Below are 26,079 nucleotides of genomic sequence, written 5' to 3'. Positions count from 1 at the left end.
TTCCGTATACCTTTTTCAATGAAAATAGCGAAATTTTGCACCCGCGAAAATAACCCGTTATACGGTAGTACACAACACACAACATAGAAACATAAGAACTTAGCCACATGAACCCCACCAAAAACTGGGGACGATCTCAAATGCTCCAGAAAGGTATATTATATATATATATATATATATTATTTTATATTTTGAGTTATTCAGAAGGACCTACGGTGATGAGTTTTGTAACAACACATGTTACCCTCCTTAAATAAAGTAGGTTGTATAATTATTATAATCTTTTTATTCCAAACATTCACGAAAGAGGAGAGGGAAATTTCAATAAATAGTTTATTCTTCCGACTCATAATTACGACGAAGCATAAACATTATTCGAATCATCTAAAACTGAGAAAGTAAACATCTATTGAAAAAACCAGCTGGCTTTAATTAAGCTATGATACACGAAGAACAAGGTAATTGGAATACTTACAAAAATATTTGAGAAGAAATGTAAGTATAAAAATGAAAAAGTGGTAGTGCTATTATAACAGTCACACACGCCACATGCAACATAACCAAGAAGAAATAATAATGTTAACAATTTTGATTTATGGATTCACATTGTGTGTGCTGGTATCATCGGACACACCAAATTCTAGTGATGATGTGGAGGTTCAGTTACTTGATAATCAAAATGCTCCATTAGTAGCGACCCTTGACATGTCAAAAGCAAACAAACGTGTTAAGCAGTTCGTAAGTGATACAATTGAAGCAAAAATGAAAAATATAGAAGACACTGTGAAATCTAAGCAGTTTGTAAGTGATGCACTTGAAGAAAAAATTAAAACTATAGAAGACACTGTGAAATCTAAGCAGTTTGTAAGTGATGCACTTGAAGAAAAAATTAAAACTATAGAAGACACTGTGAAATCTAAGCAGTTTGTAAGTGATGCACTTGAAGCAAAAATGAAAACTGTAGAAGACACTGTGAAATCTAAGCAGTTTTTAAGTAATGCAGTTGAAGCAAAAATGAAAGATCTGGAAGTGAATTTGCAATCACAAATGGCTTATTTTGAAAGAAATTTGACCGATCAGCTAACTGAATATATTAATGAACTAGCTGGCAAGATAGATGGAGAAAATGGTAAGATTTACAAATTTATTGATGAGGTTCTTTTCCTACAGGTTTTTCAATTGCATTTGTTTTTAAATTGATCGACATTCACTGGACACAACAATCCTAATCATATATATATATGACACACTTAGAGCAAGATCTGCTTACCCTTCCGGAACACCTGAGATCACACCCAGAGTATTGTGGGGTTCGTTTGCTTAGTCTTTAATTTCTATGTTTTGTCTTTGTACTATTATTTGTCTGTCCAAACATTAGGAATCAGAATGGTTAATACATTAACACTAAAATATTTAACATACAGTCCTTGCAATCAAATCCAAGTATCTTGCAGACTTCTTTACCAGTGTAAAGTATAATGTATAAAGGTAAATCATAAGTAGATAATTTTTGAGACAGAATTTTCTTATTCTTTGCCAAAATAATGATTTTACTATGCTATTTTCAAAAATATATTAAAAAGTATAAGTCTCCGTGCTATTTTTAAAGCTATGAGTCGTAAAAAATTGCCTAAATTTGGTAAGATTATTCATGAAAGAACACATTTGCGCGCCTAAAAAAATCTATAAGATAGAATTTTGAAACAATTTGTGAGAAGATAGGTTTTACAATATGTTTAAAGAAACTAAACAGAAAAATTGATGTCACCGTGTTTGTTCTTGATACAAGTAAAATTGATATTTTTTTTACTAGAAGAGTTATCTCTACTTAAATAGCTCGTTAACGAAAAAATGATTCGAATAACAAAAACAATATTTTCGTTTAGATATTTTGAATAATACAACAAATCACCAAGTTTTCTTTATATTAAACAGTGTAACCATTAAATTGCAAATCGGTCTCCAATTTTGCAGATTTTGGTTAATAACTAGACCTGTTCCAAGGTTTAACGAACAGTCTATTTATACAATATTAAAAACATAACATTTTTATGGCAGTGGCTCCGATTTGAAAAATATTTTTTTAAGGAAACTTTTTATGCACAATTAGGATAGATGTCCTTTTTGTTCGTCCTGTCATACTGGACATTCAATTTTGCTTAAAGTACACTGCACTCATTTAATTAGGCATGCACTCTGTTTTTGTTAGATGTATGATATTTGTATCCATCTGATGAGTTAAGCCTTTTTCAACTGTTTTTATAGTTCGTATGAATTGTTTTACATTGCCTTTGTCATTTCGGGGCATTTTATATGTGACTATTCGGTATGGGCTTTGCATATTGCTGAAGGCCGTACGGTGACCTATATTTGTTAATTTCTGTGTCATTTCTTCTTCTTCTTCTTCATGTTCTTCCAAGAAAGAAACCGAATTCATACTGAATGTGTATGGTCCCGCGAAAACTTAGCACATTGCTAGGCAAGGCAGCAAGTCCTCTCAAAATTATATACATTTAAAACGTTCGCCAAATTACTATTAAAATTATATGCACTCTATGCTGTTCACTGCCTTCCAGAGCCTGCTTTCAAAGCAGCTCTGAAACCCTCCATCTAGTCGCCTGATGTTGTTTTAGCTGGAAGTTGATTCCAATCCCTGATCGTCTTTGGGAAGAATGACTGTTCATAGGTGTCAGTTTTTGTTCTTTCTTGGTAAAAGCGGCCTATACCTCTGGTCCGGCTGTCATTGGGTATTAGATATTGTTGTCTATCTATATCAATAAGCCCATGCTGGATTTTAAATAGCATACATAGTCTGTTGGTTTTTTCTACGTTCTTCAGGCTTTCCCATTGTAATTTAACCATGTGTGTTACATAGCCAGGTGTTCGGTCTGAGTAGTTATTATGAACAAATCTTGCTGCTCTTTCCTGAACTTGTTGCAATGATTTAATCTTTTTTTGGCTCGATGGATCCCAAACTGTGCAGGCATATTCCACTGAAGGTATATATTTTTTTGTCTCTTGTGGAGAGTTCTCTCATTGGCAATCATACCACATCTTATTTTTTTTATACATACGTTAATTTCTGTTGAAATTGAAAGTTCGAAAATGTAAAACAACAAATTTGATATTAAACAAACTTGATTTTTAAATGATACGAAGAGCTACAGCCGGTTTTGGAATACGTTGAAACGTGAAACGTGAAACGAGTTCAATTATGATTATCAAATTCATGAAAATTCGTGAAAACCAGATAAAACTTTAATTATAATCTATAGTCTATGGTGCAATAAAATATTATAAGATAAATAAAAAAATATTTTACGCATGGATGCATAGAAATCTAGCTATTGACAGCATTTATTTTATGAATTTTGAATACTGCAATATATATATCTGCAAATTTTGCAAAAGTGCAAAAAAAAAAGAACCATGTGCTATGTTCAAGTATTGTTGATCTGCAGTGGGAGCACCTTTCCGGTGCCAGACAAAAAATCACCAAAAAACAAGGCACTGGTTTTGTAACGCTCGTAAAGTAGTTTGAGGTTGTTGGGTGTTACTTTAAGTTTCAGAACTACTAGGATTTTTTTTTAAATTTTAATCAGAATGTCGATTTTTTTATATGCTTCGTTCATGTGTATTATATATTGTTTTTAAAGAATGATTTTTTTTACACTTCCATTCAAAAAAATGTACTAGTATCAATTCTAATATTTTACATTTTAAAAATGTTTTAAAAAGACTTGTTTTCGGAGACTGTATAGAATATCAATTTTAATATACACGTTTTGTATAAATGTTTAAAGTCTTAAGAAGACATAGTTCCATAAAGATTTCTTATTGAAGTGCATGTTTCTATATTTTTTGTCTATTCTTAATTTCTATACTTCTATGTTTATCATAATTAAGACCGGCAAAATAGCAAAACTCGCTTTAAAAATATCATTCATGATATCGACTATGTGTTAGCAACAACTTTTCAAAAAGCCCCGTTTTACATGACAATCATATGGTTTAAATTGTTTATCTATATCCGCCCGAGATAAACTAAAGAGAATTGATTATGTAGTGTCACCGTTGTATGATATACTGTTTTGGCAATAATGCCATTACGCCAGCATGTTTCTGGAAATTATTTTCAATCGCCAAAGATGATATTTCTGCACATAAACTTCCTCAAAGTTCTTAACAGCTTCGAGGACTTGAAGGCCCTTGTTCCTTCTTTATCAAACATGTCGATTTGGTTATTTGCAAGCATTCTTTCAAATTTCGTTCTCAATTTTCTCCCATAAATTTCAAACACTGGGTCTCGAAATTTTTCACAACATTTATTATTTTGCTTTATTAAACATAAACATAAACACAAAAACAGATGACACTTAACGACTTCACAGGTAAACGGGAAAGCGGCGGGCGTCCTAATAAACACCGAATATTGAAGTGTACCATATAATATGACTTTGCCCCAGTTTATCCAAATCTCGCATATTCTCGCATGGATTTTAATTAAACGCTTGACCCACTCAGAATTCTAGGTCGCAAACAAGCTTTCCATGAACTAGAGTATAACATTTTGAAAAAATCTTCTTTATAATTTTAACGACAAGAAGTGTGCTGATCCAGGGGCGCATCTCGACAGTATACGTCTCTTCAGTAATGCTCAAGTTCAAAATATTTTAGAAACCAAAAATTGTTTAATATAATAAAGGAAGATGTGGTATGAATGCTAATGAGACTCATAACAAGAGACCAAATAACAAAGAAATTAACAGCTAGGGGGTCACCGTTCGGCCTTAAACAATGAGCAAATCCCGTCTTGAACAGTAAACTATTAAAGGCACCCAAATGAAAACGAGAAATATAACGGCTTAATTAATGTATAAAAATGAACGTGAAACAAATATGTTATCCAGTAACAATCCACAACCACTGCATTAAATGCTCCTGATTTCGAATATATACATGGATGCAGCATGTGGGGAGATTAAACATGTTAACGGGATCCCAAATATCTCCTAAAACATGTCTGTGAGCGTGTAACCTTTAATTAACCTGGGGTAATTTAATCGGAAAAGTGATGTACCAAGACAACATAAGAAATGGTTGGAAATTGTTTAACTCGCTAGACTTATCATGCTACTAGATAGAATTCGTTTCTAGCTTAGGACGAGTATGTGTTTGTAAGAAAATATATTTCCGGTCCGCAAAATGTTTAACTGACACAGGAGAGGACTAATAAATGTAGAACAAAAATTATATTACAATAAGTATTTCATATTAATTTTGGTAACACAAATTATCTGATTTATCGAATGTATGAAGCAAGTCCTAATATAAATTTAATTTGAATTACCGTTTTGACTGGTTTGTTACGTATTGTGTAGACGAATCGCTCGTCTGGCGTCCAAAGTTCAATACTTGTATTTATCATGGGATTAATGTTAAACTGTAAGTTTTTGTATTTAATGAAACCCGAAGTTTGATTTCTTAAAAAAGCGTCAGATTTTGAGCTGTGCATTTGAACATTTTAGTATAGGTTTTTAAATACATATAAATGACATATTATCATAACCTGGATCACTCTGCGATGAAATCAAATATTAAAGTAAATATTAATGATACTGAAATTCTGACAACTGTATACCCGATGTAATCCTAGATTTAATTTTACAGGGCTACTTTCGTTACACGTCTATATCGACAGTGCTATTTTTTTCCAACTTTTAACATTTATTATAATATAGTTTGGGGGTTAGTAAATATAATTCTAATAAAAAAAAAGTACATATGTGTTTATTTCCACAGAGAAGTCCATCAAACGTCCTCTTGACTGTAAAGATGTGAAAACAAAAAAAGGAAACGGAATCTACAAGATATATCCAAATCATTCAGAATTTGGATTTGACGTCTACTGTGATTATGAGATTGACAACGGCGGCTGGACGGTAATTAATCTTGTTGAGAGTTTATTCGAGTTCACTCAACATATACATTTATGACACTTAAAGCTATTCCGAAATTGATACGGATGTTAAAATAACCACTAGATATATATTTTAAGTAATAAACTGATACAATTTAACTAATTTCTGAAAGCAACAAACGAGGAAAGGAGATAGTTTTCAAAGTAACATCAATTAGCGTTTGTTTGTATGTATGATACATGGAATTATTTAGCGTTTATTTGTTATGAAATGAATAGAACAACTTTTTTTAAAAGAAATAGAAACGATTTTTATCCTCCTAACCAACTTATATAAACACTTCAATTATTGTGTGTATGCTATCGCTACTTTATTTATTGTGCGTCTTGCTACATAATTATGTAATTTTTTATGTATAATAAATTGTTATCATTTTGTTTCACAATACGTGTGCCTTTGTTGTAATACATTGTACTGTCTTGTTTAATAAGAGCGCGTCATCCTTAACATTCAGCTCATTTGCCAATTCTCATTTTGACATGATAACACGATTAGGAAGAAGGGTTACTATGTATGTCATGAGTGGCAGAGCGGAGCGGCAAGAATATGTCACAATTTCAAGATTCATAAAAAAAGTTCGAAAATTTCAGATGAATTATATGACACGGTTTCATATTATATTATAAATTTTCAAACAACTGTCAGATGTGAAAGTTTGTTTTACAAATGTACTTTAATCCAGAATCGCAAATGCATTAGAATTTTGTCAAATATTTTTATTTCTCCATTGAATATCAAAATCATGATCGCTGTCCACATTATGATATATAAAAAAAAACCATCTAAATACGTACACGTGTCTCGTGTTAAAGACACAGTGGATAAATATAAAAGGATGAAAATTTGACAAAAAGTTGACTTTTTTGTTCACTTGCAACACTGTTTTGTTTTTTTTATTTTTTCGGAAGTTGATTCTACATTACAAATTCTAGTAGGTAAATTAAAACATTTAACAAGATTAGCCGTCGAATGAATGAAATCATTGTTGTAAATTTATTCAGTGAGCATACAAAGTAGCAATTACTCAAAGCTGTGTGCACCCTTTGTATTATGTTCCCTATGATAACAGAAATCGCATAACGCAGATTACATCTATTAGATGTATATTGCAAAATTCATTAAAGTAGCAAAACACTAGTTTTCACCAAATCAAATTATGCTTCTTCAATCTGCTCTATCTTACTTACAGTTTCATTCCCCTGAGAACAGTTTCAATACACGCATTTTCTCAAGTATATATATTTATCTTCATAACATTAAAAAGACAATTTTAATGTTTATTTTTTACGAAATGTTTTGTTAGGTGTTTCAGAGAAGAATAAACGGGAAGACAGATTTTTACAGAGGATGGGAAGCCTATGAAAATGGATTTGGAGATCTAGAGGCGGAATTCTGGTTAGGTAGATATGTTTTAAAACTTTTAATATTAGTCATGTCAAATCATTGTCCTCCAACTATCAACGCATGTACGAGTCAGTGATTTAATGTCGGTGTGCCGGAGACAAAGCTGTCCTTGAATTACATAAACTTAATTAAAATTTTAGTTAGTTGTAAATTAAGCTTGAATCCTAAACAAGAAGTAACAACATATTAAGATCTCATAATCTTGTTGTTTTTTTAATAAAATGTTCTCATTTAATGTTGATTATTCAAAAAATCCGTCGAAAGATTAAGCATGTCGTCTTCTCTTTCGAATGTCACCAGTATTTCTTTCGGTATATTGTGTCTAATGTTAATACAGTATTTGCCCATTACAGGTATTCCCCTAATGATTGTAGTTTAAATATTTGGTTGATTTGCTTGCTTTGTTCGTAAACATGTTTGTTCAATAATAATTATATTGCTTTAACAAATTATAAAAACAAAGGAACCCAGCAAACCACACATTTGAACTAAAAGCATTATGAACAATGATGAACATAGCTCTAATGACTAATATTAGTATGGGATGTACATTAAGACCAAATCCGAAAAACTTTGATTTTTTTGGTGACGTGGTGTGGGTCACCTGTGCAAGATGTATGTATTTAATGATCACGTGTCATAGGAAATAATACATTATATCCAACAAACAGATCTGAATGTGTAAAATTTACTTGAGAAAATCTTTTGTGGACGAAACGCGCGTCTGGCGTATCACGGCCGACACTCGGCTAACCGAGAGATTGGTCGGTTAATCTATATTGAGTATGCGGCTATATGGGCGATTGGTCTGTTAATCGGGTTGGTTATACGTCTGTTAAGAGTAAAACGCTTAATTTAATGTTAAACTCTATTAAATATACAGATTTTTGGCATGTTATAAGAACCAAATCAAAAAAAGAAAAGTGTCTGACAAAATGATATCTATCAAAGAACATTTTGCACTTGTAAAAACATTTCTTAGTCTGCTCAGTTTTCAGTAAAACTAAAAGGCGTCGCGCAAGTATGTAGTATTTATGCTTATATGCATAGCATTTTTTTTAATAAAAGGCGAAACAAACAAATTTAGATATCATTTAAAGGACAAAAAATAGTACTGTGGTTCTAAAAAATAAATTGACATTAGTAAATATTTCATAATTGTAAAATAACGTGAATAATACCACGTTTTAGTGAAAATTATGGGAATAAAGTCTGTTAATGGGTTGGACAATTGAAATTGTGTCAGTTAAGAGTTATTTAGCCACGACAATAATTTTGCTACCTTTATATTTTCCCCTTGAAAAATTTAAGAATGAGATGTTCTTGAGTACACAAAAATGACAATACGGTGCCAAATTATCCTAGAAAGAGCATTTTTATTTGACTTTCTTTGCATTTTATTGAAGGGTGTGTCACTTCAATATAGCGTGATATGGATGGGCCTCTGGAATATGCATGAATTTTTTATTGACGCTTTCAATCAGCCTTAATTTTTGTGTCTGTTCGAAGTAGCACGTTTTCATTTCCGACTGAAAGTGTCTTTCTAATACAACACAGGGTACATATAACGTGTTCTCGTTCACATATGAACATGACATTTGTCACTGGACGTTAAACCCTAATTCGTCAGCATCATCCAATTGGTTCTTTTCTTCTATTACTTAATCATATGTTGTTTACAAATCACTCTAAAGAAGTAAACGGAAAGGAGCGAATGCAGCTACATTTGGTTATTTTAAGTTTCAATTCATTTTATTCCGTTTAGTTCCTTTCTACATAAGTGCAGAGGAGAACTACAGTTGTCTATGGTGGCCGGTGAAGTCCATTTCGCGTTTTCGCGATTTCGCCTTTCATATTCTATAGGGCGAAAACGCGAATTCGCGAAAAGGCGAAATCGCGAAGTCGAAAACGTGAAAACGCGAAGTCGAAAACGAGAAATCGGTTTTGCGTTTTCGCGTTTTCGACTTCGCAATTTTGCGTTTTCGCCATATAGAATATGTAAGGCGAAAGTTCTAAAACTCAAAATGTCATTAACCTGCCACCATAGTTGTCCGCATGTAAACTTCTAGAATTTGTCACCAATTTAAGTACATCGCATTCCGTTACTGTTTCAACAACCATCGGTGTTTCATGTGTGTATTCTTAAACAAGTATTATTTTTCTCTTGTTTTTAGCAATGTATCACTCTCTACTGTCCTTATATATTATTCTATATTCTGCGTTTCCATCCAGATTCTCGTGTATACCATGAGGGTCCGGATTGGGGGTATTGTTTATATCTGTATTCTTTAAATTATTATGTCATTTGTTTCTACATTTTATCTATCTTACTCATTATTCTTTCTTTATTTTTCATATTTTGTCATCCTAATATATTTTACTTACTCATGTTTAGTTACATTACGACGTTTATCTCTGATTTATATACTGATTACCAATGTAGATGACAAATGTGTGTCAATCATGACAATTAAACAGAATCAACATGATATATGCGATCATTCTTGGATGAAATTAATATTACTTTATTATTACACTTTTTGAAACCATTTTTATCAATTTCAATTTCATCTGTTGTTTCCGTGTATGTTATGTTTCATTGCTCATGTATTGTTTTCGTATATTTTAGCCGCTCGTCTTGCGCCTACTCAGTTGATTCGATAACACCCCATATAGCAATAAAATTATACTTTTGTTGCCATTCATAACTCTTAACAGACCAATTAACAGACCGGGTTTTATACATCCGACCCATTAACAGACCAGGGGCCTGTTGTTCAACTTGTCGTTAGGGCTAACGCGTCGTTAAAATTTCTTAATCATTCGATTAAAATTAATCATATGATTAGTGTGTTGTTCAACTTGTCGTTAATTTTAACGCTGCGTTAAAAAGGCTAAAACTGTCGTTAAACTTAATCCACCTCTTTGAGGTGTATTAAATTTTAATCATATGATTAAAGCATCCAAGATGGCTGCTGTATCAATGCAAAAATTATTTTATCCTCGAAATATGAGGCGTTTAAGAGATATTTAGCTCCTGGAAAGAGATTTCAGCCATAAAATACCTTAATATTTGAAAGAAACACAATATAGTTGCTAGGAGTTGAGTTCAAAACATAAATTGGAAAGAGATTTGACAAGATAGGGCGAAGGATAGGACGCACACATACAATGGGCATTTGATAACAGAGAGAAATTGCACATTTCGGCAGTTTTTCGTTTGTATTTTACCGCTCAGTGACAGTGTTGATTGCAAAAAAACTAAACGTACGCTGAGACGGGCCACATGTTATTGTGCGGAACCATTCAGCAAATTATGACGAACAGCTTTCATAAATAAATAATGTTACCATAGCATTAATGTACAGGCCATAATTGATTTTCAAAGCAAGTCTTTGCTAATTTCCCCATTTTCGAAGTTCAAATATTAGCACTTTCAGTTTCATTAGCGCCCTTGACCTAGTCCTAACTGTTTACGCAGGTAAATTATGATGGGTGAATTCGTCCCCGTATATCTCGGACCTTAGGATTTTTATCTTTACACGGAGTTTTTAAACAGTGTATATTGTTTTCCCATTTAGTAAAGCTTATGAGCTATGAGGATCCAAATCATGGGTGGATCCAGCCATTTTGGGGGGTTCCAACGTAGCCCAGATTAAAAGAGTTGTTTCAAACCTCACGTCGCCTTTCAAAAACTTTGATTGTCAAATAAAAGGGGACTCCCCCTTAGGCCTAGGATCCGCAACTGCAAATATTTATAATGAAAATATACTGCCATCAGTGTTTAATATTACATGTATTACTGATTAGGTTATTAAGAGACTGAATCAATAAAATGTTTCATATTTTTTTATCTGACACAATATACAAAAACAAGCACCTGTTTAAATTTTAGAATCTAGGAAATCTCATATTCGAGTGTCAGATATATTTCAAAAGAAGTATTATACCACCGTTGGGAGAGAGGTACAACAATGTATGATTTATGTGACTAGTGCTTGTTTTTCCAGATCATCACAGAATATATCTTTGATTTTTTTAACTTCTAACTCATCTATAGATGCTTCTCTGGTTAGTCCGAGTAAGAAATGATAAGTATAAATGATCATAAATTGCATCAATATTAAAAAATGAAGAGCATGCAAATATCTCATAGAGAAAATAACACGGATAATTTATATTGACCATTTGTTATATTGTTGTGGTCTTCAGTGGCGACACGTACATGCAGGTCATGTTCCGGAGCACCTGAGATAACCCCTAGTTTTTGATGGGGTTCGTGTTGCTTATTCTTCAGTTTTCTATGTTGTGTGTGCTATTGTTGTCTGTTTGTCTTTTTCATTTTTGGCCATGGCGTTGTCAGTTTATTTTCGATTTATGAGTTTGACTGTCCCTTTGGTATCTTTCGTCCCTCTTTCATAAATTAATTTCACTTTACAATGGATCAAATCTACGAATGGATCAAGGTAATGGGTGCAGTAGGAGGTCCACCGGAGTTTTGAGAGAGGAATTCTTGGCAATTGTAACAGATGGAAAATTTAGGGTCAGAATTCATAAAACAGACATGGGGCAGTGGCAAATATGGCATGCATATTTGAACACACAGAGGGTAACCCTGGCACCGGCTGTTTTCCCCCCAAAAAAAACATAAATCTATTTCTCTTCTATGTGACTTCAGACTTTATGTTTTCAATTTTAGTTTCACTTTCTATATTCTGTATTTATTCTTATGTAAGCCCAAGGTGAAAAATAACTTGATGCAGGAATATATTAATAATAAACATCTTTGAGTTGGGCTATTTCTTTCTGTCCGGGTGGGGATCAACTTCAAGCAGACAACATGCATGCGTATAACGACACTGAAGATTTTTTTTTTTTTTTTATAAAGACACTTGTTGTCAGTCATGACGTCCTTGAATAGATCAGTTAGAAAGCAAGGTTTGAAGTTTAAGTACACAGGAAAACCTCATTTCTAGTGTTGAAAATAGAGGGAGCAAAAGTTCCACATCCAGGGAATATTTTTATATAAAGAACTTTTTATTTGAAAGGTTTATCTTATTTGAAAGGTTTATCTTTTTTCAGTTTAATTTAAAAATAAAAAAAATAGACAAATTGTGATTGGTCTTTCTTCCTTTCTTTTGTTATCTTGTGAATTATCATGTTAAAATCCAGTGGCAAATACTTCATGCCTTTATATAACGGAGAACAATTTAATAAGAGAATGTATTTCAAACAAGAAGCTAAACTTTTTGCCACAAACATAGAATGATACATAATCATAATTCATAGTTATTTTATTCACAGTGAGCAGCCATCTTTGTTGTTCGGTTGTAGCACAATCTCATCAAATGGAAAAAAGACCACACAATAGGTTCAAGGACACAGTTATCGTCCTTTGAGTTTGATTTTCGTTAGTTAGTCCCTACAGTGAACAGTGTATAACTTGCATTTGTATTTGATACACTTTCACAATTTATTTCTTGATATCTAATGCATGAAATATTAAGTAGGGGCTGTTATTACATGTTATAAAAATTTGGGTGCTGAATCTTTATGTTAAGTAGTGATTTGGTCAGTTTAAAAAGGTCAATTTTTATTACGTCGGAAGCTGTCATTTAGAGCTGGTAGAAGTGTCTATTAATTTGATCTTATTTGTCTCACTAGTAGTACACTACACTGTAAAAATCTTTTTGAGAAAGAGTAGGTGCAATTTTTTAAATTTGAATTTATTGTCTAAAAGAAATGCTCTACGAAATAACTGTGTTCTCGGGCCAATAGGGACAAAATAAACATCTTCTACTTGTATACCGTTAATCCGCATTTGGATGTGCCTTTAATTCAGTTGTTGCATGTCGTTTGTTGCTATATATATTATTGTTTTACGTTCTTAGTTTTGTTCATGAATATATATAAGGCCTTTTGATTTCTATTTTGAATTGTTTTACTGCCTTGATTTGTCATATCTATAGGTCTTTTATAGCTTATGCTTCGATGTGAGTTTTGCTCACTGTTGAAGGCCATACGGTGACCAATATTATATCTGTTAACTACTACATCTTTTGGTTCCCGATAGGGAATTGTCTCTTTGACAGTCATGCCACATCTTCTTGTCTTTATATTTAGTATTAGCAAAGCCCATACCGCATAGTCAGCTATAAAAGGCCCCGATAAGACAATGTAGACAATTCAAACGAGAAAACTAACGGCCTTATTTATATATATATAAAAAAATGAACGAAAAACAAATATGGAACACATAAACAAACGACAACCACTGAATTACAGGCTCCTGACTGGGGACAGGCACATACATAAATAATGTGGCGGGGTTAAACATGTTAGCGGGATCGCAACCCTTCCCCTAACCTGGGACAGTGGTATAACAGTACAACATCAGAACGAACTATTTCAGAGGTGTTTTCAGGGGCCCAGGCCCCCTCCCCCTTTTGTGGAAAAAATTTGGTTGATTATATAAAGGGAATCACTGTAGCATGATTGGAGCGGGCCCCCTCTAAGGCAGTCAGTGCCCCTCCCCCTTTATGAAAATTTCTAGAACTAACAATTTGTTATTTCAGTTTTAAACAAGAATGTGTCCTCAGTACACGAATGCCCCACTCGCACTATCATTTTCTATGTTCAGTGGACCGTGAAATTCGGGTAAAATCTTTAATTTGGCATTAAAATTAAAAAGATCATATCAAAGGGAACATGTGTACCAAGTTTGAAGTCAATTGGACTTCAACTTCATCAAAAACTACCTTGACCAAAAACTTTAACCTGAAGCGGGACAGACGGACGAACAGACAGACAGACAGACGGACGGACGGACGGACGGACGAACGGACGGACGAACGGACGCACAGACCAGAAAACATAATGCCCCTCTACTATCGTAGGTGGGGCATACAAATCATTGAAAAGGTTCTCGGACTGTGCCATTACACTTGCACAAGTGAATATTTAAAATTGTCACACTGTATCTTCTTTTGCAGTGTGAACTGCAATCGATTACAGTTCTGTTATTTATTGCGATCTACACCATCAGTAAAAATGATCTGAAATGTTAACTTGGCATGCCATACTTGATAAAATGCGGACGTGAAAGAAAGCACCCTTCACATACGCGTCAATGGAGATCGTTATTCCAAATTATTTCGTCATTTATAAACAAAAGCGTATCTTTCGCATGTGTAGAAGGTATGACTTAACTAACAAAAAATACTTTAACAGATATTTGGAGGAATCATTATGTAAAAACAAAGACTTCAACTGAATTATCATTGCAATCATGGACACTGTCGTTGTTGTCATGCAGACACCAAATTCCGGCATTAAAATCATGGTCATGAATGATGCATTTTGATTGAGGACCGAAGACAATCTCTGACATTGCTTCTGAGTTAGAACAGTCACATGTTGCATGATAAGACTATTTCAACAACGACTGAAATTTTTTAATATAATTAAGAAACAAACTGATTTCAAGTTATTCATTGCATGAATGTTGGTTTTTCGACCACCTGCATGACCTCATCATTTCAGATACCAAGATTTTTTAGCAATAACATGAAAAACTCTGGCCCTAGTCATAACTTAAAGTGGAATGCAAATGCTGATTATTACAAAATGCACCCGAAACCATTTTCATGGTAAATAAATGCATATTACTTTTGAATTTGAGATTACTTAATCAGTAGTGCATTCACTGAAACTATTTTTTCATTCAAGCATATTTCATTTTGAACTGGAAACATATCTAAAATATTTTTATGTTTCCATAAGAAAAAACATGAATATGTTATAAGATATTTATTCAATAATTATTGGCACCCAAACATGAAAACCAGTTTAAAAGAAGAATGTTATAATTTAATGCATCAAAGGAAGTTTTGTAGGCCCTGATTTATAATGCATTGTGGGAAACACTTGCTAACTACCCAAATTTAATCATATGATTAAAAATTAATCGAATGATTAGTAAATACAATGATTAAAATAAGTTGAACAACGCAATTTAATCATTGCATTTACTAATCATCCGATTAACTTTTAACGACTGATTAAAATTAATCATATGATTAGTTTAATCACAAGTTGAACAACAGACCCCAGGTTTTAAATAAAGATTGATTTATGTCACCAAAATACAGATTTTCGTGTAGATTTTTCACACAATGATATCAATATGGTTAACAAACATAATGCCTTTCTTTTTTCGATGTTCAAAATATTGAATGCAAGTAAATTTAACCAATGTGTCATTTTGTGTACATTTTATGTGTGTAAAATGTGTATACATTTATTGATGAGTAACCCACCTTTTCATTTTATAGATCGTACATCGAAGCTAGAAAAATAATAATTACACCACTGAATTCAGTACATTGAATTGTTTTGTTAGACATGAATACTTTTTATAATGAAAATATATTTAGAAAGTTATACAATGAAACATGCTGAACTTTCAATTATTTTCTCGATAACACCTGATTAACAGACTTTAGCCAACCCGATTAACAGACCAACCGCCGATAAAGCCGCATACTGAATATAGATTAACCGACCAATCTCTCGGTTAGCCGAGTGTCTGCCGTGCGTATATACAAAATTAAGTCCTGGTATCTATAATGAGTTTATTAATTAATATTGCACCTTTTTATATTTTTTCGCTTCACTTACGAAAATCAACCAAGAGATCCAAATTATGCAATATCAAAACGTTATATAATTTTATTATCTTGCTTTAATTCAAAATAATTAGACGAACAACAGAAGCCATGATTTGTTTTCTTCTGCTCATTTCCTCTGGAAATTGCCGCAGGGGTTTGAGAACTGTGTAAGGGTGGTTAATATTGCAGTTCACTGTTAATTACAATCGTTATAATATGAGGGTGACAAGTCTTGCTAGAAGTCGTATAGAAAGACTTTAAACATAACAACTGGACTGATAATTGACTTTAATGCTAGTTTCTTTGATCTGCTACAGGTGATCTGAGCAAAATCAACCCTACGAAGTTACCCTAGTCTGAGTTTCATTGTTCTGCAGTCTTTCATTTGTTAGGTTATATTTTGGTGAGAATATCAAATGCACAATAAAGCTTAGGTGTATTTATCCTTAAAGGACTTACTATCAAAATGCATGTTAATAAATCCAGTGTTTGTTCTGGAAATAGACCTCAAGACCTCAAGCACATCAACCCACAAATCATAGCCCTACACCAATTCGACTGGATATAAACTATTTGTAAGTTTAACATATTTAAACTTAATGTCCCGAATTCATAAAGGGTTCATGCTAATATATAAAGTGTATTATATAATTGTGTGGCGTTTTTTCTCTAAGGGATGTTCAATAGTTATAACATTCGGACTTGATGTATCAATGTAAGATTATCCTCTGTTCTCTAGCCTTTTTGGTGATCTTACACTGACACACCGCATCCTCATTGGATTACTTTTACATAATTAATTTTTGTGAGTAAATCTAATCTTTACCAGTTCGTTAAGTTGCGCTCCGTGTACTTCAAGATATTCTTGTTTAGTTTAATTATTCACTCAAACTTGATTGCAACATAATAGAAAGATAGAAAAAAAACCAATAATACCCCTTATCATCATAGTACCTATATACACAACAACAGTACATTTTCACGTTTTCCAGTCCTTATCAAATGTCAACATGAAATAAACTCACTAAAAATGTACTCACTTGTTTAACTTACCTTGCTAATAAATTTGTTATGAATTTTTTCATAACAATGGATGATAAGAAATTAATGGAATTCCTATTACAAATTTATCCTGAATTAAGGTTTCTCAATTGAATTGTTGCATAATTCTCATGTATGGGCCTTTTGAAGCCGACTAAATGGTATGCGTTTGTCGTATTAATTGTTGAACGCGTTACGGTTGCCTATAAGCTATAATAGCTTGCATCCACGTATTAGCAACTCTGGTTTTCTTATTGACAATCATACCATATCTCCTTATTAGCTCACCTGGCCTTAAAGGCCTATTATTTTTTAAATTGTTATAAAGAGAAAAAATCTGTCAAGGTCAAACATGTTCAAAATGTTAAGCTCTACCAATTGTTTATAAACTTTCAAACTATCTGACGAATTATTTCCCTTAAGGTAGCACAATACAAAGATTTTATAACTCCAACTCCCAAGTTTTAAAATGCTGTAACTTTCTTAATAACGCTTGAAAATTTATAATAGTGGTAGTTTTTGATAGCTAACAGATTACTCTTTTAAATTAATGCAACAATTATGTAACCAATTATAATGTTAACTGTGTCTAAAATATTTTTCACCAAATTTCCACTTTCAAATGAAATTAGCTTCTGCATAGGTATCCCTAGAGGGTTGATTTTATGATATGTTGTTCCTATGGCCATTATCTACAAAAGGGTGTCTCAGATTTCAGATAGAGTGTATAGAACAAATTTTACACCTAATTTAACATTATCTTCTTTTATGTGGTCAGGATGTTTACACTAATTAGAGATTTATGAGAGAATAGAATACCATAGAGACAATCTGAGACACCCGTTTGAAGCCCATGATGTGTTGATTAAGATTTTGTTAAAATTTTCTGTATAGTTAAAGAGATGATAGAGCTAAATTCATTCAAGTGAACTTACCCAGATTTTGCCACTAATTAAATAATAATTGATTACATAATGATTGCATAATAAAAATATTGCATTCATTTAAAAGATTATTCTTTTATCTATCTATATATACCTCTTTTATTATTTTCTATGCATTCATAAGAAAGTTACAGCATTTCAAAGGTTAGTGATTAGAATTAAAAAAATCTTTGTATTGTGCTACCTTAAATGACAAATTTTACTATTTTTGTTAATTTTTGCCTATTATCTTGAAACTATAACAAAAAGAGTGAAACTTTAAAATGCAAATATATGACAAGTTCTACAAATACGTCTGCATAGTTTGGTCTACTTCTCATAATAGTTATAAGTCTTTGAGGACGATTTTAAAAAATATTTGCTTTTTTGCTTTAGTTCTTAAAAATAATAATAGATAGTTAAAAACTGAAATAAGCAAAAATCATCAGCAAGATAAGATCTATAATTAAGAAAATAAGGAGGAAATCGTTCAACGACTCCTTATTGGATATAATACACTTTAATGACGATTTTAACAATATTGTTTCTTTGTGTTTTGCTTCATATGTTACGAAATGTAAACAATAATTATTTACTTAATTCACAAAAATGATTAACAAGACAAGTTCTACTATCAAGTAAAATTTTGCCGATATAATTAGTAGACCGTCATTCTTTGTAAGAATGATTGCCCTTAAATAATGAATGTTGTTATCCTCTTTTGTGATTTGAGCAAATACTAAGGAAAAAAGTGACATTAAACAGACTAAATGATCAGCAATACAAGATCCACAAAACATATTTTTGTCATGAATTCTGATATCGTCTACAATGTTCGAGAGTGTTCTTTGTTGAATATGCCATATACCAAGGTGAGCGACACAGGCTCTTTAGATCCACTAGTTTTATATAGGTACTGCAATATGTTCATGTGTATTGAAAAAATAAAAAGTCAACAAAGGGACACTTTACGTCAAAACTCTCGAAAATTAAAAGAGGCAACCATTTCAATTCTGACACTTTCCGAAAGCTATACATGAAAAACGTAAACTATTATTTCCTGTGTATAAAGCAAAGGAGGCAGGTAAAAGAGTTTCGTTTAATAAGATAAACTTTTTATTGATGGTGAGCAGACTGTGGTTAAATCAAACGAGCTAGTCAAAATTACACGTCGTGATCAGTCAGGGGATATAATGTCGGAAACATTGTAGGGTCCAGGGTTTTCAGTGGCCGAAAAAAACACCGAGCGTTTCAAGTATAAAACCTAGTAAATCGTCAGTGAGTGATGGCTCTTCTAGTGGATCCCGCTTTGAAGTGTTAGCAGATATGCACGCAGGTCCAGACTAGGACACATCGAGAAGAATCATTTTTATTAACTTTTTGTATTGGAACATTAATGGTGGTTTACATGAAAAACTTAATGAGCCAAATTGTTTATCTTACATTAAAACATGATATTGTTATTTTGTCTGAGTGTTGGATTGATAAGTCATTTAATGATATTGTAGATGGTTATATTTGTAAGCCAGTCCCTAAAAAGTAAATATAAACAAGGCGGAGGACTATATTTGTTAATAAAAAACTGTTTTGCAAAGTATGTTGAAGTAGTTGATATTCAGAACTATACAATTATATGGCTCAAGGTGTCAAGAGATATATCAACTTGTGGGTTTGATTATTTTATTGGATGTGTAAATGTATATGTGTCTCCAGCCTATTCAAATTATTATAAAATGTATAATTGTGATTTATTCTATGATTTGTTAAATTCTGTTGAAAATATTCATCCGAAACGTCAAGAGTATTTTTACTAGGTGATATGAATGCAAGTACTGCTATAGTTAATGATTTTATAATAAATGACAATGTATGTGGGCCCATTTTTGATAGTTTAAACCATATTTGTGTGTATTTAAGTAACACAAATCTATCAGTAAGAAGAAATCCAGATCAAAGTACTAATGAGTTCGGGTTAAAATTGTTAAATATGTGTAGAAGCACTGGTCTACGTATTTTGAAAGGTCGGCATAAGGATGGCTTAGCTAATGACTATACATTTTGTGGTTCCCGGGGAATGATTGTTGTGGACTACTTATTGGCTCCATATGACTTTTTACACATTATAGACCAGTTAATTGTTTGTAACTTCACTTGTTATAGTGACCGCGCGGCTTTACATGTTCGCTTGCGGTGCATATTGCACGATTCACAAGAGCTTGAGCGTAACAGTTGTACGTCAAACAACTCATATAATAGTAACCGATGGAAAGAAGAGCTAAAAGATCAGTGTTATGAGTTTTTAACGTTAAACAGTGGTTCCTTTAGCCAGATAGTATTTTCTGATATTGAAAAATCCCAAGATGGTATTGACAATTATGTTGAATCGTTTACTTCCAATTTGATGGACATTATTTCACTATTCTTTTGTCACTTACATAATTCAAATAATACTTGTGACCGTACCCGTAGTAAGACGACCCGATATAAAGATAACAAACCATGGTTTAACTACGAGTGCAAAAGACTTCGATCTATCTATATTAGTTCTTTGTATACATTTAATAGAAACAAAAATGTTGAAAATCATCAAATATTAATCATGTCTATAAGACAATACAAGCTTTTAGAAAATAAACTAAAACGAAAATATAAGCTTCAAGAGGGTGATATTATAGCTACATTGCGTAATAGTGACCCAAAGAAAGATTACAAACTGTTTCAAAAGAAGAGAGTCAAAACTTCTGATGTGTCACTTTCAGAATTCTTCGATCATTTAATCTGACAGTCAATACTCCAGAGACCGTTTCCTACACAACATATGATGAATTTGCTAAAATTATTACAAGGGATGAAATTCTGTACTTCTAACCCTAAACGTGGTAAAAATCATGGTATTGATGGTACATTTAACAAGTTGTTCATTGAATTTAAGGATATTCTGCTACCATTCCTAGAGGAAATTTTCAATAAGATATTAGCATCAGAATATTTTCCAAAATCTTGGGCACTCGCAGTGTTAATTCCTGTTTAAAAGAAAAGGCAACTCGTCCGATCCAGCGAACTATCGTGGAATCAGTTTAGTCAGTAATTTAGCGAAACTGTTTACATCTATTATAAATTCAAGACTAATAAAGGGGTCTGAGAATAATGGTATTATTACAGATGCGCAATTTGGATTTCGCCCGGGTAGCAGCACTGTTGATGCAATTTATTCTTTGTTGACAATCGTTCAGAAAGCACTTTTCAAAAAAAAAATAACTACAAACAGGCATTTGACTCCGTAACCAGACTTAACTTATGGTTGGAACTATCAAGAGTTGGTTTAACAGGCAAATCACTGTCTGTTTTTAAATCAATGTATTCTACAGTAAAAGTATGTGTGAAGTTGATGGTTTTTATTCTGAGCAGTTTACAAGTTCAGTTGGTCTCATGCAAGGGGAAGTTCTTTCTCCTTTACTTTTTTCGTTATATGTAAATGACTTTGAAATGGAATTTCTACGTTATAGTAATATACCATATGAAGTGCAAAATTTGTCATTATTTTTACTTATGTGTGCTGATGATATTAGTTTATTTTCTGATTCAGTTATTGGCTTGCAAGATATATATGTTAGACACATTATTATTATATACTTGAAAATGAGGTTTGACTGTAAATATTTCCAAAACAAAAATTATGGTAATTAGAAACAGAGGTTTTGTAAAAGACGAAGAAATTAGGTACTATGATGGCAATGCTTTTGAAACAGTGGATAAATATTGTTACCTTGGTGTACTGTTAAATTTTAACGGTAAATTTGTTAAAGCTTAAAAACATTTAGCTGAGCAAAGAAGAAAAGCTTTTTTTGGTTTAAGTCGAAGGTTTTGTCATTGTATTTGAATGTTTTTACATATTTGAATTTATTTGATACTTACATTAGCAGTATTTTTTTATGTTATGGTTGTGAAATATGGGGCTTCCATAAAGCTCCAAATATTGACAAAATACAACTTGATTTTTGCAAAAACATATTAGGTGTCAAACAATGTACAACAAATGTTATGGTTTATTTTGAATTGGGTAGATATCGTTTGATATATTTTAGAATGTACAAAATAGTGAAGTACTGGTTGAAATTGTTATCCACAAGCAACTGTATTCTTAAAAACTGCGATAGGGATCAACTGTATAATTTCTGTAATATTAGAAGCAGTTGTATTAATCAACTACAACAATTATTATTTAACTTAGGTTTAAATGAAATCTGGTATAACCAAGACAATTTGATTATTGATACAAATTTATTATTATTTGTAAAAATAAGGATATATGATCAAGCAAAACAGACTTTGAATGATCAACTGAACGTTTCATCAAAGTGTTATTTATATAAATATATTATCAATAATGTATGTTTACAGAATTATCTAACTAAACATATGAATTTTAGAGTGTATTTACCTCGCCTTAGATTGTCTTCTCATCATTTGTTTGTTGAAGTAGTCCGTTATCATGGAGTAAATAGGTTATATAGAAAGTGTATTCTTTGTACTTTTAATATCACTGAAGATGAAGTCCATTTTGTTTTAAAATGTGAATGCTATAGAGACTTAAGGAGCGTTTTTTAAAACCTTATTATTATAGACGCCCATCGTCATTCAAATTAGTGCAACTTCTCAGCACTGAAAATGAAAAAGATTTGCGTAATTTGTGTAAATTCTTGTTGAATGCACTTAATCATAGGACCGACCTGTTATTGGTCAATATTTGATATGTATTTGCTTCTCTGATGTGTTTTGTCATGTTGTGTTATAGAAATGTATTTGTATTTATTGAACTGATAAGCATAATGTGCTTAAAGTAATAAAGAATTGAATTGAATTGTTTGTCTTTTTTTTTCTCTTGCAATCAGGTGTTGATTGAATAATCAAACCAAATTATGTAATCCTTTTGGAACATGAAGCGGTACTAAACGAACAGATTAACTAACAAAAATTATTGGAAATCATCAGTCCAGTAGTTATGTTTGTAGTTTTTCGATATGACTACTAGCAAGACTTGTCACACTAATCATAAAAGGACTGTAATATAAAATCAAAAGTAAATCACGTATATTATTTCATGTAAAGCCATATGCATGTACTATGAAATGTAAATACTAAATTTCTATTGGACGAGATTGCGTGAGTATGTTCTAAGAATTAATATCATGCGTATCCAATGACTTAAAACATAAATCTAAATAAACTCTATTCACGTTCTTATTGAAGTAAATATTTTACTGTTAATAAATAATGCTTTTAGCGAGTAAATGGTTAGAATGGTCCTTAATGTTGCCTTGGGATTATAGGGTACAATACGGGGGAAATGAAAAGAAAACTATTCTAATACGAAATAAAATTCTTTAAAATGATATAACTGAAGTTTCTTTCTTTATAATTAAGGTGAATTTTAAGTTAGCTCCGCTGCATTATATCCTAGTTATTTGGACTTTATATATAACAGAATAAACAAATTTAGATATCAAATTAATGTGAGTCTATGTTAACAAATTGTCAGCGGACTAAGTTGAATCGAATTTACATATGAATTCGCATTTTATTTGGAGTTTGATGAACATGTTTATATTTCAAATTCTTATTTCAGGAAATAATTCATATTCATCACATTAATTTTCTTCTGTGGTATTGTGATGTTTAAATAAAACTGTCGCTGTTAATATCTGCTAAAATAATTTAAATTGTTAATTTTTAAACAGACTGTAATGAAGATTTGAATGAGTCTCTTGTCGTCTTTCACTTTTATTTAAATTTTACAAATATTTAACTATCACTGTTGTTATCTTGGTGATTTTGACCCATTTTGCTAGATACGCAACACTAATTGCAAAAAACGAAAGAAATTTGTTTACAGAATATACAAAAATTAAGATAAAAAAAATATTTCTTTTATTATGACTTGCTTTAGTATTCATGAAAAACATTCCGGAATCCACCTATTCAAAAGTTGAATATCCAATTTCTACCAGCATATATTGGAATTCTGAATTGTTCTGGATTTTAAACAGTATTAATTGGAATTCTAATGTGTACTTTTAGACATTGATGAGAATTTTTGTGACACTATATGTAAACATTTTTGTTCTAGTAATCACAATCACTGTTTTCGGACAGTTAGTTATATTAATATTTTGACATGCCTTATAAAACTTATTAAAACGGTTGTAGTTTGGTCTGACAGTTATACTTTTTATTCATGATAAACTATTTTTATGTCATTTATTTAATACATTGAGCATAACACTCACCTACTTTTCAGGTAACTGAAAGATAAATAAATTGACATCGCAAGGAAAATATGAACTTAGAGTAGATATGTCAGATTTCAATGGGAACAAACTGTTCGCGAAATATTCATCGTTCTTAGTTGGAAATGTTACAACCAAATATAAACTGAAAGTTGGTGGCTATAGCGGGAATTCCGGTGAGTAAACAATTAAATTAAAACAGATATGTTTATATTTCTTCAATTTCTATTAGTACCTGCTTTGTGGATTCAGAAAAACCATTGGCAAGTTGAAACGTTTCCCTACTGTATATAGGGGAATAAATACATAACATAATGATGAATTCAAAATTATTTTGACAGCTAAAACTTATGTATATGATACTCTCAATACACTTAATGCAATATCTTATGTTATGTTATTTGATAAATTGTTAAAAAAGAATATTCTAACATCGACAGACGTTGATTAGAATTACGCTATTGTTTAAGTAATGTCGATGCATTTATGATTTGGTTTTGTATTCGAATACACGACAGACTTATATGAATACATTTTTAGAAAAACTAAGGATTTTCTTATTCCAGGCATAGATTTCCTTAGCCGTATTTGGCACAACTTTTTGGAATTTTGGATCCTCAATGCTCTTCAACTTTGAATTGTTTGGCTTTATAAATATTTTGATATGAGCGTCACTGATGAGTCTTATGTAGACGAAACGCGCGTCTGGCGTATTAAATTATAATCCTAGTACCTTCGATAACTATGAAAAGACTTAAAAAAATGCTTTGGCCTGGATAAATTAAAAGCAAATTGAAACATTTTTTTTATTGAATTGTATGAGAAAGTTTTTCCCGCATAAAAACCCACATACAATCAAGATTATGTAATATAATTCTTGCGTAGCTCTAATATATAATTTCAATTATTTTAATAGGAGATAGTATGACGTATAGTAACGGAATGAGTTTTAGTACAAAGGACAGAGATAATGACCTGTGGTCACCTAATTGTGCGGTTAATCGATACGGTGCCTGGTGGTACAAGGATTGCACCTATGCAAATTTGAATGGACGGTATGTAAAAGGAGGCAAGCAGAGCTCACAAGGTCTTTATTGGTGGAACTGGAAGAGAACATATCATTCAATGAAATCGACTGTTATGATGATAAGGAAATTGAATTAACTGTAGAATAAACATCGAAATGATTTGCTATGTCAGTTCATTAATTTAAATACTTTGATCATATTATAAGTAAAAAAATATTCTCAGATTTGCACTTAGTGTTGTTTTGTTGGGATGTACAAGTACCCAGTCTCGTTCACTCTGCGGTTTTGTAAGACGTATTTCTATATGTATCCATCTGATGAGTAAAGCATTTTCAGCTGATTTTTATAGTTGTTCTTGTGTTGTACTGTTAAACCACTGTTTAAGGTTAGGGGCGCCCGCATAAATATTTAACCCTACCATATTCATGACATTCTGTATGTACATGTTCCAAGTCAGGAGCCTGTAATTTATAAGTTGTCGTTTGTTGCTGTGTTACATATTTGTTTTTCGTTCATTATTTTATACATAAATTATGCCGTTAGTTTTCTCGTTTTACATTTGTCATTTCGTGGCTTTCTATAGTTTACAATGCTGTATCGGCTTTGGTTATTGTTGAAGATCTATAGTCGCTAATTTCTCTGTCATGTGGTCTCTTGTAAAGAGTTGTATCATTAGCAAGCATACCATAATGACTTTTCTATAAAAGTAAAATCAAATAACCCATTACACCTGTGACAATTACGCT

At 31.9% G+C, this 26,079-nt stretch overlaps 2 protein-coding genes across 2 annotated transcripts; both read left to right on the top strand.

Annotated features, from left to right (window-relative positions):
• The first annotated feature begins 348 nt into the window (after nt 1–348).
• Nucleotides 349–24,457, top strand: LOC139528321 (fibroleukin-like). Its single transcript, XM_071324256.1, has 4 exons — nt 349–1,129; nt 5,803–5,942; nt 7,285–7,381; nt 24,317–24,457. Exons 1-4 carry the CDS (start codon nt 550–552, stop codon nt 24,322–24,324), a joined length of 825 nt encoding a protein of 274 aa, XP_071180357.1. The 5' UTR covers nt 349–549; the 3' UTR covers nt 24,325–24,457.
• LOC139526591 (ficolin-2-like) lies at nt 24,325–25,667 on the top strand (the record flags this gene model as incomplete). The annotated part of the gene is made up of 2 exons (XM_071321750.1): nt 24,325–24,481; nt 25,222–25,667. Coding segments are annotated over 2 exons (405 nt in total), but the record flags the coding sequence as incomplete, so codon positions are not given.
• Between the last annotated feature and the right edge of the window lie 412 nt (nt 25,668–26,079).

The sequence above is a fragment of the Mytilus edulis genome, chromosome 6 (assembly GCF_963676685.1).
Source record: "Mytilus edulis chromosome 6, xbMytEdul2.2, whole genome shotgun sequence".
Classification (NCBI taxonomy): Eukaryota; Metazoa; Mollusca; class Bivalvia; order Mytilida; family Mytilidae; genus Mytilus; species Mytilus edulis.
This window is presented reverse-complemented; position numbering and strand designations above follow the sequence as displayed.